Source organism: Haplochromis burtoni, unplaced genomic scaffold (genome assembly GCF_018398535.1).
Source record: "Haplochromis burtoni strain Fernald_Lab_line unplaced genomic scaffold, NCSU_Asbu1 Contig_83, whole genome shotgun sequence".
In the NCBI taxonomy this organism is placed as follows: Eukaryota; Metazoa; Chordata; class Actinopteri; order Cichliformes; family Cichlidae; genus Haplochromis; species Haplochromis burtoni.
The window spans coordinates 1,622,348-1,637,201 of record NW_024582444.1 but is presented as its reverse complement, the minus strand read 5'-3'; the positions used below and the strand labels follow the sequence as shown (position 1 = coordinate 1,637,201).

At 39.3% G+C, this 14,854-nt stretch overlaps 3 protein-coding genes across 4 annotated transcripts; all 3 read left to right on the top strand.

The window, feature by feature from the left end:
- Nucleotides 1–1,356: 1,356 nt before the first annotated feature.
- On the top strand, nt 1,357–6,352 carry LOC102312508 (serine protease FAM111A). 2 transcript variants are annotated; one of them, XM_005926321.3, is made up of 5 exons: nt 1,357–1,657; nt 2,360–2,420; nt 2,945–3,025; nt 3,654–3,716; nt 3,932–6,352. In XM_005926321.3, exons 3-5 carry the CDS (start codon nt 2,987–2,989, stop codon nt 5,765–5,767), a joined length of 1,938 nt encoding a protein of 645 aa, XP_005926383.1. In that variant the 5' UTR covers nt 1,357–1,657; nt 2,360–2,420; nt 2,945–2,986; the 3' UTR covers nt 5,768–6,352. The 2 variants fall into 2 exon arrangements, with proteins under 2 accessions (XP_005926383.1, XP_005926384.1); XM_005926322.3 differs by lacking the exon at nt 2,360–2,420 and having other exon boundaries at nt 1,358–1,657.
- Nucleotides 6,353–6,870: 518 nt separating this feature from the next.
- On the top strand, nt 6,871–8,146 carry LOC102314152 (claudin-4). The gene has a single exon (XM_005926418.2). It carries the CDS (start codon nt 7,196–7,198, stop codon nt 7,820–7,822), a length of 627 nt encoding a protein of 208 aa, XP_005926480.1. The 5' UTR covers nt 6,871–7,195; the 3' UTR covers nt 7,823–8,146.
- A 956-nt stretch (nt 8,147–9,102) lies between these two features.
- On the top strand, nt 9,103–12,252 carry LOC102314461 (claudin-4). Its single transcript, XM_042222311.1, has one exon. The coding sequence runs from the start codon at nt 9,238–9,240 to the stop codon at nt 9,898–9,900; it is 663 nt and encodes a 220-aa protein (XP_042078245.1). The 5' UTR covers nt 9,103–9,237; the 3' UTR covers nt 9,901–12,252.
- Nucleotides 12,253–14,854: the final 2,602 nt, after the last annotated feature.

Sequence of the window (14,854 nt, the reverse complement as noted above, 5' to 3'; positions counted from 1 at the left end):
TTGTTCCTAGAGTATTTAAAAGTAGAATGGGAGGGAGAGCCTTCAGTTTTCAGGCCCCTCTTCTGTGGAACCAGCTTCCAGTTTGGATTCGGGAGACAGACACTATCTCTACTTTTAAGATTAGGCTTAAAACTTTCCTTTTTGCTAAAGCATATAGTTAGGGCTGGACCAGGTGACCCTGAATCCTCCCTTAGTTATGCTGCAATAGACTAGGCTGCCGGGGATTCCCATGATGCATTGAGTTTTTCCTTTCCAGTCACCTTTCTCACTCACTATGTGTTAATAGACCTCTCTGCATTGAATCATATCTGTTATTAACCTCTGTCTCTCTTCCACAGCATGTCTTTTATCCTGTCTTCCTTCTCTCACCCCAACCGGTCGCAGCAGATGGCCGCCCCTCCCTGAGCCTGGTTCTGCCGGAGGTTTCTTCCTGTTAAAAGGGAGTTTTTCCTTCCCACTGTTGCCAAAGTGCTTGCTCATAGGGGGTCATATGATTGTTGGGTTTTTCTCTGTATCTATGAAGCGCCTTGAGGCGACTTATGTTGTGATTTGGCGCTATATAAATAAAATTGAATTGAATTGAATTAAAGACTGGAGATGTGTCAAAAACAGGATCAACGAAATGAAAAAGAAATGGAAAAATTAACAGAAGAAATGCTGAAACATCAGGTGGCAGAGAAGAACACGGAGGCCGCCAACACAAAGGCAAGGCCTGGACAAATATTGCTAACACCCGTGAATTTGAAGATAGAGATACAATAGCAGCAACAACAGCCATGCCCACCAGCTCCAGCAACGTGGGGAACGCCTCCAAACCAGGGCATTGTGCATCATCAGCAAATATTATGGTGAGGAATCGGAACGAGAAGAAGCTCAAGGGGCCCACCAGCCTCCAACAAGTGGACACCTGCTACAAAGAGGACACTGGAAGAGGAACTGCAAAGTGGACAAAGAGACATACTGTTCTGTATGCGACAGCCTAAAGCACAACCACAGCGGGAGGAAGCAGTTCCCTGTAAGGAAGGAGATCCCTTCAAAACCACCAAACAAGCCCAAATCAAGTTGCAGCTCTTTCCCCTCCTGATTATTCTGAATTATTTTAGTTGAATGTTTCTGAAAAAGGTGGTGTTGTAAATGCTGTCCTTTTTCAGAAACTGCTATACACTGAAAGACAGAGGCAAGACAAAAGCAAAAAGTAAGGCAGTTAATGCAAATTCAGTACCACTCCATCAACAGAGAAGAAAGATGCATGTTGAATTTTTAAAAACTGTTTAATGAAGATGAATGCTTCTGAGAGAGACAACGACACATTTCGAACACTTCTAACTCTTTAACGTTCTTCTCTTTCCTTGTTATTGCAGCTTTAATTCAATCAATCAATCAATCAATCAATTAAGCCTTTTATTTGTCACATTCAGATTTCTGTCTCTTCACCTTAAAACCGATCTTTTTTAGTAATATTATTACTGTGTTTCTATGTAAGGAGAATTTGCCTTTGAATCTCATCCTGCAGCTTTGTCTGGACTGTCTTACACACTCCGGTACACTAGATGGCGATCTGCTGGTGCAGCAAACAGGAAACACGCAAGCATTAGACAGAAAAGGCGCGAAACTTGTCTGCGTTTGCGGCTGCAGGCAGTTGGTTTTCACGCTTTAGGTAAGTGTTCAAAGAAACAAAACAAAAAACACCTTAAATGGCTCATTTTCATCAATTTATATGGACTCCTAAAGTACGTGAACATGCACACGCTAGCAAGTGGGTATGGGAAGCCTTCTCGGCACTTTTCTAACCCGTCTGGTTAAGAAATGGCGGAAAAAACGCCATTTAATAAGTGGGAGGTCCTGCTACACAAGAGACAGGAGTGACTGAGAGAACGTTTAAAAGGGGCAACCAACCTACTGTTTCCTGAAAAAACTTTTATTTACAACCAGAATCATCTTTATTGCTTCACCTCCACGTATTGCTCGTGATAGACTACCCAATTTGACAAGTACTGCTCACCTTTATGCTTTTCACAGCAAATTGCTGTCAACATTACAGCCAGATGTCGTACTGCTGTTGGCGTCACCCTGAAATCGTGCAATATATCCTGCAGAGTGTGCATGACTATGTTCCTGCATGTTTTCGTTCATCCTCTAAAACTTTAATTTTCTGGGTTTTTTCCCCACAATTGAATACTTTAATTATTGCAATACAAACACAGCATCCAATATCTAATATGCATGCCTTAGACATGAAAGTTTGAAGAAACATGCACCTGTCTCGTATTATCTGACAGATTTCACTAGTTTGACTGTAAGTGCCCTCGGCGGGGCTGTGACCTTGGCCTGAGTGTGTTTTTGCTCTTTTCTGGTTTAGGTGCTGCCAGTTGGACAGAGGAGGCCCAGACAGGGCGCTCATCCTCCTTATAGTGTGTTTGGTGTGTGATTTATTACAAAAACAAAGAGCAGTAGTAATATAACTTATTACTAATAATATTTATTTTCTTAGGTGTCGCTTTAGCTCCACCATCTCTTTTCATTTTGAAATGGACGATTTTCCCTGCTTGCCACCTTTTTTCCACTAAGACTTTTCTTAATTTAAATCTATTGGACTTCCTGGAGTATATAACACTGGCAGATACTTGTTTCTGCATTGTCTCTGTTTATCTTGGCTTGTTTTTTTTAGTAGCCCACAGTTGTATTAATTATTTTTAACTTTAATTACCTTTTTTGTTTTTAGGGTTGCATTTTAAGGCATTTTGTTTTGGATTATCTTCAGCTGTTGTCACATTTAAGAATTATGTGTGATGTAATGCAGCCCAATTTTTAAAACTTCTGTAATCTACAACTGGTGTTTCTATGCATTTCCTTTGGCATTGAAGTTGATCTTAATAAATGACATTGACATTAATGCACACAGTAAAATGTGTTGTGTAATTGATTAAAAATCATTTTTCTTCAGGTAAGAAACTGCAGTACCTGTTTGTCAAATTCAACAGGAAGAATGACGAGCGGAAATAACACTCCAAGAGACAATTTTAAGGTGCTGATTTTCTCATGTAATTAAGTTTATGAAGCAGTTAAAGTTGTTATGAATGAATTTATGTACAGGGATGTTTTGATTTGTAAGGTTATGGCGTACATACAATACACTGCTCAAACTTGATAATCAACAGTGTAATACAAAATGTGTTAAACTTAACCAGACAGGGAGCATAAGTCACTATGAATCAGTTTAATTTGCTTTAGTGCAATAAGGGACACTGGAGTGGCAACAAGACCACCCCCAGAAAAACTGTTTTACAGGTGTTGAGTACATGCCATTGCTTATATAGATGCTCCATCCTGGAGGAGCTTGACTGCCTGTGTCTCCTAAATGTCACTACAGGTATTGTCTCATGGTGCAAGCAGTAACAAGGACCATAGCAAAAATCAGAACTAGATAAAGGTTGGTCTTGAGCAATGGTCTGTGGAAAGTATTCCATTTTTGACAGTTGTCTCGTTGCCTCTCCAGTGCTCTAGTCACTGCACACAAAAGCAGGTGAAATGGACTCTCAATGCTTTGTAATTATATCAGTTTACCAATAGTACCTAACTCTTATAATGGACCTTATTTTCTTTTAAAAGCTATATACTACATCTGCGTTAATGTTCCTCTCTGTTACTTCAAGGAATCAACACACTCCCAGGATAAGGAAAATATTCCACCTCCTCATCTAAATACTGCTGCAAAGGTAAAGGTTTATTCATTATTTCTTTTCTGTGTTGGCAATAAAAAGAAATGGATAAAATACCCACATATTTTCAGGCAGTTTAATTGAGTTATAGGTGTACCCGTTTTTTGTTAGCTAGGAATGTTTTAATAGTGCAAAGTGACTTAAGAACATGTTAGTAATTGAATAGAATGAGATTCCCCTGTAAGAGAGACCTGATTGTTTGTTCTTCCTAGGACGAAGAGCCTCATCTGACCCATTCTTTTGAGTGGAGTTACAGGAAGAACATCTATACCCATACCTGCAATCAAGCGCAAACTATTGAGGACTGCCTGAAGAAAAGTCCAAAATTCAAAGCAGCTGCAGAAAAGCAGGATGGCAAAGAGCTTGTTATTGTAAGAAGTGGGAAAGCAATCGCTTCACACTTTCCATGCAGAGTAATTAAAAATGAACGTCTGACTCTGAAGTTTGTGAAAGCTGTGGAGAAGCCAAAGAAACCAGTTAGCAGCTCTGGTTATCCCTGCAAAAAGAGACAATCTAACAAGCTTGTGATATTTCATGTCATAGCACGAGGAGGTAAAAATGTTGTCAGAATCCTGAAAAATCCTAACCTAAGAAAAGACATGCAGGAAATTACAGTTTACGCATACGAAGGGGAAAAAGTGAAGCAAGCTCTACGAAGAGATGGTCGTTTTCTCAATACCATGTTCAAAAAGAATTGCGTGCTCTTTAACATGTGCACTGAAGTGAACACAGAGATGTGCAATCTGGTTGACGACCTTGATGATGCAACTTTTCAGATCAAATTGCTCGACAAGTCTGATCCACCAGAAAGTCAGCCTGGCAGTCTTGATGACGCTTACGTGCTGCAGAGTGAATCTCTGGCAGGTCATTCTGGTGGGTATGAGGAGCTTTCACAGCAGACTAACACAGTCAAATCAGAGACCGACAATGTAGCAGAAAAGAAACCAAATCTGTGTGGAAATATTTATTTAAAACAGATGCAAAATTGTTTGTCTTCAGAATTTAAAGACTCAATCAAAAGCAGCAAAAAACAATCTCATGATCTTAATTTCACCCAGAATCTTTTGCGTCTGGAGTTTGGGAGCAATGCTCAGTCGTGCCGAGAAGTAAAAACAATGAGGAAACTCATGGAACTCAGTCATTCTGTTTGTCAAGTAAGAATAAATGGAAAACCACAAGGAAGCGGTTTCCTCGTGTTCAGCAGATTTGTCCTCACAAATGCCCATGTTATTAAAGATTTCTGTAATGATAACGGCCGGCTTAATGAGCGGGTCACTGTCACTTTCTCTTATGAAAGTCTGGAGCAGAACGATGGCCTGATAGATGTGGAAGAGGTTTCTGGTTATGATTACTCACCTGATGTGTCAGGGACTGACTGGGCTTTGTTAAAGCTCAGTGATGTCCAGATATTGCCTCGTGGTCTCCTAACACACTGTGGATTCATTCGTCACAGTGGTGGAATTAGCATTGTTGGACATCCAGATGGTGGAACGAAAAAGATCGAATCTTGTTTGGTTGTTTCATCTGAGAACCGGAATCGGGTTGTGGAAAGGCATTACAGTAACAATAAAGAGCCTGTCCAGTTCGTTACTTGCAGGTTCTTTGAAAAAGTGGCAGTTGATCTTAAACAGCGCAAACACCTTCTGACTTACGAGTCTTGTTTGTATTTTGGGTCGTCTGGCTCTCCTGTCTTTAATGAGGACGGCGATGTTGTTGCAATGCATTCAGGAGGGTATGCCTACCCTGGTGTGATGGGTCAAAACCAGAGTGTCATAGAGTTTGGGTATCCCTTTTCTGACATCATTGAGCACATCATTATTCAAATGGTGGAGAGAGAAAAGTTTGATGTGTTGAAAGAATACCTCAGTTGCAAATGTGCTCGACAGCAAAACTTTTTGGTTGATGTGAAAAAGCTCGTTGAGAGCAGAAATCTCACAAGGTTTAAAAATGTAGTGAACAGTTCAGTGGCTGTAGATGACGAGAGTTTGAAGGCTTTCTTTGAATTCTTCTCTCGGAGAGAGCAGCCAGAGCCCATGGATATTAACTGAGTGCACAGAAGGTTAACTGCAGACAGAAGATAAAGTGAGAACAGTTCGAGCAGTAAAAGCAGTCGTTATTTTTAATAAGTCAGGACACTTGTTTAAAAAAAATAAGACTTTTTTTTTCAATTTACTCTTTCACATAAGGTTTTCTTAAACAACTGATGCATCATGTACTATAAATAATATTAATAATAATAATAATGCATGTATGATGGTTCTGTGCTTTTGAAATGCAAGTAATAACGACTTTACAATGTTGTGTCCGGTTAAATTTGAAGAATCTAAGAGAATGTGCTCCGATGTTAAAGAGCTCAAATAATATGGATGTGATAAATATCATGTTGAGGTTTCTCATTTTGATGTGACATTTACACAGTACAGTCTCAAATAAGTCTGGTTTACATTTATACCCTTTGTACTGTTTTATATCTGGGGTTTTTTTTTTCTCTGTTTTGTGCATGCTTTATTTCAAATTTAGAATCAACTTGTGGCTGAATATATATGGAGTCTTGATCAAAAGCTTCAAAATATCATACCGTATCAATATTTTCAATATGACCAGTTTATATCAAATAAATACGGTTTGCTGTTTAGTTGCTTTTTATGTTGTTGTTTTTTAATCATATGAGAGCCTGAATCAGGGTCACTTTCAGATTTATTTTCAGTAAATATCTGCGCTACACACAATGAACAGAATACTGACCAGATCTAAAGATGCAGGTTTATTTTGCTGTGTAGGGTTTGGTTTGTTTTTTTGTTTTTTGTTTTTTTAACTAATTGTAGGGTTTGCCTGCCAGACCCTACATGTGCCAAGAATTCTTGGTCGTTCACTGATACTCAGGTTAAAAAAAGTGCAAGACAATTTATCACTTCTATATATTCAAACTTCTGCAAGTCATTAATCCAAGAGTATCAGGTCACTCTGAAAGTTATGTGTTCTGGCTGGGAACTATATGTTAGCAAGTGCTGCGAATGAATCTCACACATTGCAGCGATGCTGATAATTTAAACTGAAACAACTTATGTAGGGACTCAAATTGTATTTAATCCCAAAATTCTGAATAAATAGAGTTATTTCACAATGACTGCTTTCACAGCTGGACTATTCCAGTAGTTATCACTCAGTCTCTGTTTTCACACTTAATTTTTTACACCCTATAAAATGGTATGTTTTTATTTGAATTGTTTATTCAAAATGCATTCATTTTGTCAAGTCTTTGTTTCTGTACTCAGCTCTACATTTCATGGGTGGTTTAGTGATATTTCTTCACAAACCTGTTTCAGCTCATGCTAGAAAACTCCTCCTCTGTCATGGAGAGGAGGAGAATGTGCAACAAAAACAACTACCTGCTGAAATCGTCTTTGACAGACAAATTACTGCAACTCTTAGGAGCACCCTCCTTTCCTCCTTGAAGAGATCGACACAGCTTCCTCATGTCGGCCTGTTGTAGACATGTTCTGGGTTTGCTCTTATCCATCATTGGCTTTTTAGGGACGATCTTCATCTGCGCACTGCCGTTGTGGAAAGTCTCAGCCTTCGTTGGTTCAAGCATCACCACTTCTCAGATCGACTTTGTGGGTCTGTGGGTGACGTGTGTGATGAGGAGTACAGGCAAGATGCAGTGCAAATCCTACAATTCTATACAGGACTTATCTAAAGACCTGCAGGGTGCCAGAGTGCTCATCGTTTTTGCTATCATCATCGAGTTCTGTGGGATTCTGCTTAGCGTGGTTGGGAGCAAATGCATCAACTTTGTGCCAAACAAATGGCAAAAGACCAAAGTGGTTATAGCTTCCGGAGTCTTGTTTTTTATTGCCGGTATCTTGGTGGCCCTACCAGTGAGCTCATGTTGGATCAACCTCACCAATAGTATGAATTCCAACATTCTTTTCCTGGACGACGTTCATAGAGTGGAGCCGGGAGCCGTGCTCTACATCGGCTGGGCCACTGCAGGACTGCTGTGTCTGGGAGGAGGCCTTCTCTGCTGCTCCTTTTCCACCAGGAATGAGACTGAATATGTGGTTGGATACTCCAGGGCTGAGTCTGTGGAAGCAAGATAAAGGTTTCACTTTCTCTTTGCCATTGAATTAGTCTGTTATTAAGTTAAGTAAAAAATTATGACTGCTTAACTGACTGTAAATTTTTTGGCTTCAAAACAAACTGTAGGAACAAACACCCAGGATTTTGAATGTGTGAAGGCATACTAGTAATGCACAAAACAAGTAATTGATTTAAATTTGTTGTTTGAACTTACTTTTCCTTTTATTTGATATTGATCAATGTTTTTTTCTGTGTACGATTATATGCCAATATAATTTAAGACTGGCATTTATGAGTATATAACAATATTATGTTAGCAAGAATAATTACAATAATGTCAAACGATAAAGAAATTCTAACACTAAATCTGGTTTTGGGAGTGTTTGTGAAAGAATCTTTACAGGTTTTGTGGTAGATCCTTGCTGCCAAACCGGCTAAAAATGTATTTTTTTATTTTATTTTGTTTGGTAGATTTTTGCATTAAAGAATGAGAGTGTAAGGAAAAACCCCATATTCCTACCAAATATTTACACAACATTTGTTAAAGAACGTCACATACTAAGTTAAAGTTATTATCAGCTCACAGACTTGTCTCAGTTTTTTCAAGACACCAGTTGTGTTAAGCAGACAAAACAAAGGTGAGTTATTTTGATCAAAGTTATGTCAAAATGCATTTTCATGGATCAACCTTATCATTAAAAATGAACGCAAAGCTTATGTTTGATGAAACAAGACAGCGCAAGTAAATATGAGTACATTTATAATATGTGACAGTTTATATTTCAGCTTTACAAAAGAATCCGATTAAAACAGATTGGCAGATTGTTACATGTTAGCCTATTAACATAAATATCGCTCAGATAATATATAACAATGGGGTTTTTTAACAATTTTAACTCGCAACATTTTCAGCTAATTTAGTAGCTTTGTGACTTAGTACAGAGTTGGGTAGTTACTTTTAGTCATCACTGTCATTTTTATATATATATAAATTCACTATTTAACAGAGTCCCTCCTGTTTACATTTAAGGTAAGCTAAGCTAATGTAGCCTACCTTGGTGACCCCTACTGGATGTGTGCCTTGTATGCCTCCACCAGTATTTGAACCCCGATTGTTCATAATTACCATTTTGCATGTCTGCATTTTTCTGATTTTGTGATATCGACCTTTGTATTCACGTGTGAAACTCAACTGTCCGTATCACAGGTGCTTTGAAACAAGCTGGTTGGGTGAGATTTCTTTACAAACCTGTTTCTTCTCATGCTAGAAAACTCCTCCTCTGTCACCTCCTTTAGCACTCTCTAATCAGTAGGAAAGAAAACCAGAGTCGACTTCTCCTCTGTGTGGACAATAAAAACTAATACCTGCTGAACTCTTCTCTTCCAAAACTCTCTTACTAACTTTTCTCCTTGAAGAGATCAACAGAGCTTCATCATGGCAGTTAGCTGCAGACAGATTCTGGGTTTGGTCTCAGCCATCATTGGTGTTCTAGGGACAATAGTTATCTGTTTCCTCCCATTGTGGAAAGTCTCAGACTTCATTAGTGCTGACATTGCCACTACTTATGTGATCTTTGAGGGTTTGTGGGTGAACTGCATTCTGCTGACTAAACATGAGATGGAGTGCAAAGAGTATGATTCTACGCTCACCTTACCTCAAGACCTGCAGGATGCCAGAGTGCTCATCGTTTTTGCTATCATCATCCAGTTCTTTGGGATTGTGCTTGGTGTAGTTGGGGCCAAGTGCACCAACTTTATACCAGACGCAAGGCGAAAGACCAAAGCAGATATAGCTTCTGGAGTGTTGTTTCTCATTGCAGCTAGCTTGGTGGCCCTGCCTGTCCACTGGACCACACACACCATTGTTAATGATATGTTCAACCCTGACCTGCCCAGCGATCAAAGGAGGGATCTGGGAGCTTCACTCTTCATCGGCTTGGTGTCCGCAGGACTGCTATACCTGGGAGGAGCCCTTCTCTGCTGCTCCTTTTTCTGCAGGATTGAGACAGAATGTGACGTTAAATCTGCACATACTAACACTAAACAACAACGTTCATCTAGACAGCGTTCTACTAGAAACAAGAAAAAGGTTTCATGATGGTTTCACTCTCTGTTTGACTGAGTCCACTGTTAACATCAGGTAATAAAGTCTGAAATATGAGTAAAAATTTGTAGGAATCTTTGCATTTTGTCTGTATTCAAAACATATGGTAGGAATATGTGCAGCATTCTGAATGCTTGTGAGCACAGAGTCAAAAAAAGTTGTTTTTTTTAGTTTGTTTTTTTGTTTTAATGTTTACAGGGTAAATAACAGAGCCACTGTAAAATCATACCCTCTGATATGCATGGGTTTTTACAGGATATGGGAACTGAGCTGAGCAAGTTTACATTCTAATAGATTTTATTGAATTTCTTCTGTCTCATATGCTCTTACCTACACTGTGCTAGCTGTACTGTTCTCAATGATTAGTAGACCAGCATATGTTGGCTAGCAAAAAGAACTACACATTTCACGGTAGGCTTTATTTTAAGTGTTTTCAGGGCGTAAGTTATAGTGGGACAGTGTTTTTTTTTTCAGCATTAGCAGTGTTAGCTGCTCCAGCTTGCCATGTTAGCGGCTAATGCTAACTGGAGCAGAAGGGCTAATGCTATGTTCTTTAAGCTTTTTACCCAAATTAGCAGATAATTCTACACATAACACTAACTATTACGCTTTGTGTCACGCTGGAATTTTTTGGGATACCAAGTCTACATTCAGAGCCAAATCCACAACAAATATATTTTGCAGCACAGATTTTTCTGTTCCTGTTGTCAAGCATACAATGCATGTTGAACTGCTGTTCATTGCCAGAGAGAAGCCACTCCTCTTCCTGGAATGAAGGGAAACCTGCTGCCTCCTCTCTAACACAGTGAATTATCTCTGTCCACATTTTCCCTCATTTTGTCAGACAGCTCTGACAAAATGAGGGAAACAAGGAAAAAGTGATGAGTCCTATTTGCTGCAGATCTAAACACAGGAAACACAGGCTTAAGCTGATCAAAGCTCAGATTTGATCTACTGTAAGGAAATGAAAATGTCTGAATGAGGGCTTCAGTTGTGCTTTTTAATCTGTCTGGATTTACTCAAGTATCCAACAACTCTTATCTGTGGACACAACTACTGAATAAGCTGTATCAAGAACTACTGGGAAGAGGAGGAGATTAAGAAGAGTTTCCAGCTGTTATCAGTGCAGAAAGGGTTTCATACCAAAGCTAGTTCTGCAAACACCTAATTAGCTGAAGAAGACTAGCACTCTAAACTGCTCCTCATCCACAAGACTATGTTGGACTTAAAGATGTGGCCTGTGGTGTGTGCACTGGGAGAGCCCTGAAAGTCTCCAATTCCTGTCTGCAGTGTGTGGCCTCTTACTGTGAGAGCCACCTCCAGGTTCGGTATGAAATTAGGACTTTTCAGAACCAGCGATCAGCAGTATATCAGTTAACCTCTGTGGTATGGAGGAACACAGAGGCCACGACACAGTGTCAGCTGTAGCAGAAAGGACTGAGAGGCAGAGAGAGCTCAGGCCAACATGACTCAACATCCAACAGTGAAACCAGGACACACAGCAAGATATAGAAATGCTTCAGCAGCATGTGAAGGCCATCAGTGTCTATATTGATAAAGCAGTGAGGGAAGCCTAGACAATCTTCAGCCGGCTTGTCCAACTCGTGTAGAAGAAAATCTTCAGAAGAAGCCACAGCAGGATATTACTGAGTTTAACTTACAATTTTATCGTAAACATTTTTTAGTTGAATAAATAAAATACTCCAGGAATACACTTTGTTAGTCAAACCCAGAGTATAATTAACTTTGGTTATCCTTTTCCAAATACCACTGAAGGCAACATTATCCAGATAGTGAAGAGTTCAGAGTTTGTTGCTGAAGAAATACCTTGTTTGCAATTGCATTTGACAGCAAGACATTTTGGTCAGTGTGTGAAGAAACTTGTTGAGAGGAGAAATCTCAACATTTAATATTGCACTCAACAATTCAGTGGCCATAGGTGATCTTTGTTGACCGTGTTGCCTGATGGTATTTTTCACTAGAAAGTCCACAATAACTAAAATTTCTAATAGTTTCTGCAGCTGAAAGTAGCAGTTTAAACAATTTAAATCTTAATTTAATTCAGTGTGTGAACGTGTGTGTGAATGGGTGGATGATTGAATGTAGTGTGCTTTTGGGTCCATCAGCACTAAGTAAAAGCGCTATACAAATACAGGCCATTCATTTTTGTCTGTTGTTAATGCTATGGAAGAATGGTTGTCCAAGTAAGGCCAACTGGTCGATATATATTGGGTGTTTTGGACTTGGAGAGGGGATTTAACCGCATCTCTTGGGGTTGTTTTGTAGTTAGAGAGAAGGAAGAGAGGATAAAGACATGCTGTGGAAGAGAGACAGAGATTAATAACAGATATGATTCGATGCAGAGAGGTCTATTAATACATAGTGAGTGAGAAGGGTGACTGGAAAGGAAAAACTCAATGCATCATGGGAATCCCCGGCAGCCTACGTCTATTGCAGCATAACTAAGGGAGGATTCAGGGTCACCTCCAGCCCTAACTATATGCTTTAGCAAAAAGGAAAGTTTTAAGCCTAATCTTAAAAGTAGAGATAGTGTCTGTCTCCCGAATCCAAACTGGAAGCTGGTTCAATAGAAGAGGGGCCTGAAAACTGAAGGCTCTAAGATAAGATGGGGCCTGATTATTTAAGACCTTGTATGTGAGGAGCAGGATTTTGAATTCAATTCTGGATTTAACAGGAAGCCAATGAAGGGAAGCCAAAACAGGAGAAATCTGCTCTCTCTTTCTAGTCCCTATCATTAGTTTTTCAGCATCAATCTGAGACAGGATATTTCTAATTTTAGAGATGTTGCGCAAATGGAAGAAAGCAGTCTTACATATTTGTTTTGTGGATATTGGATTGTGTTCATAGTTTTTGAACTGAACTTCTGTGTACTTACAGTGGTGTGAAAATGTGTTTCAAATCATTAAACAAATTAAAATATTAGACAAAGAAAACACAAGTGAAAAAGCTTGGATCTTGGAAAGAAGCGGCACAACATAGAAGAGCCACCTACATGGGATAAGACTCAGAAGCTTGGCTTCCAGGTTGGGAAAATTGAACAAGACATTTAAATACAGCTGCTGATGAGTTCTACAAAAACAAGAAACAGTTTGTTAAAAACACTTGCAGGTGAATCACCACTGATTTATCAGTGACATCCATTTACTCAAGAATTGCTGATAAGTGGATGACTGGAATATATAGTTTATAATTTCAACTGTGTACTGTATAAAATAGAAGTATATATGCCAGATGTGGTGTGATGCTTGTGTGATTTTTAACAGGAACCTACTAAATTTTACAGTACTCGTGCTGCTTTACCAAACATTTGATGACTAGGTGTGCGGTTCCTTCTGTAAATTGATTCACTCTTAAGATTCAGAAATCTAAGTGATAAGAGGACAGAAATGTGTGCACTCGCTTATTAACGTAAATCAATAGTTTCTAAATGCACGCTCGATCATCCAGGTAAGTTGGTTCTGTACCTGAGGCCTTGCAAACTGCCAAGCAAAGACTCACAGCCTTGGCCAGCCACTCGAAGAGGTACACCAGAGAGATTGAAGGCACGAGAAGAAACTAGCTGTTCTCTACAGAACGAGCCAAGGTGTACTCTCAGTGGCCAGGGAACCCTGCCATGGTGATGGCTAACCAACTGAACATAGTGGTGGTAGACAAACAGAAGAAGACAGTCGTAGTGATAGATGTAGCGGTTTCGATTGACAGCAACATCAGGAAGAAGGAACACGAGAAGCTCGAGAAATACCAACGGCTCAGAGAAGAGCTCAAGAAAATGTGGAGGGTGAAGGTAACAGTGGTCCCAGTGGCTTCAGCAGATCCCAGAAACAACATTGGAGATCTCTGTCCAGAAGAGCGCAGTCTTAGGAACAACGAGAAGATACTGCGCAGGACCCTCAACCCCCCGGGCCTCTGAGGACCCAAGCTTGAAAGGACAGACCGCCCACAGGGGCGAGATGGGAATTTTTTTTTAAAATATTGCTGTGACTGTTTTGTAGTAGTGATTGCCAAATTAAGCTTTCTGAAGCATTGAAGCTTGTTTAAAAGGGTTTATTATTCGAGGCTTTTCAATACAGTCCACTCCTCAGAACTTAAGATCTGCGGACTCAGTGATCACTTTTAAAAAACAACTAAAAACACATCTTTGTAGAATTGCATTTTGTTCACTTTTGTCTGTTTTTGTTTTATACTTTGTGAAGCACTTTGTGATCTTTTTATCTAGAAATGTGTTATATAAATAAAATTTTACTTACTTACTTACTCTGGTGACATCTGGTGGCCAAAAATATAACAAGCAGCTTGAATCTACAAAATAAAACGAACTGCTTCATTATGACTGCCGACTCCACAGAGTGGAGTTCACAATTCAGTCTGATATTAGGCCACCATTGTGTTGCTTTGAACATGTATTTTTGGGGGGTTGAAAAAAGAAGTTATGTTTATTCGTTAAATGAATAGTTTTGATCAATAAACCTTCCTTGTTTAAACATGCGCCATGGTGGTATTTGCTGGTGACATCTTGATGTTGGTAAATACAAAAGATGAAAAATAATTGTAATAATGTGCAACACATTATGGAGTATGTTTGTGCTGTGAGTTCCTCTCTCCATGTACTTGTGCAATTAATCACTGGACAGCTGGACAGGTATGCTTATAAATAATATGATATTAGGCCAATTATCGTATACTTATTTATGACCTGTGGGGGAGGGGGGGGGGTAGAATTGATTGTGAACAGGAAAAGGAAAATGCTTATGAACTTGTAAAGCAAAAACGTGATGCCTTTAATGTAGCGTTTTTTCATTATTATTTAACAAGAGAATTTGTTTCACTGTGTGATGACCGAGTCTGTTTCTTTTTTGTCTTGCCCAAAAGAAATTCCTCTCACATGGAACAGAAGAGGCTGGAGTGCACAGAAACTGCAATGCATGTT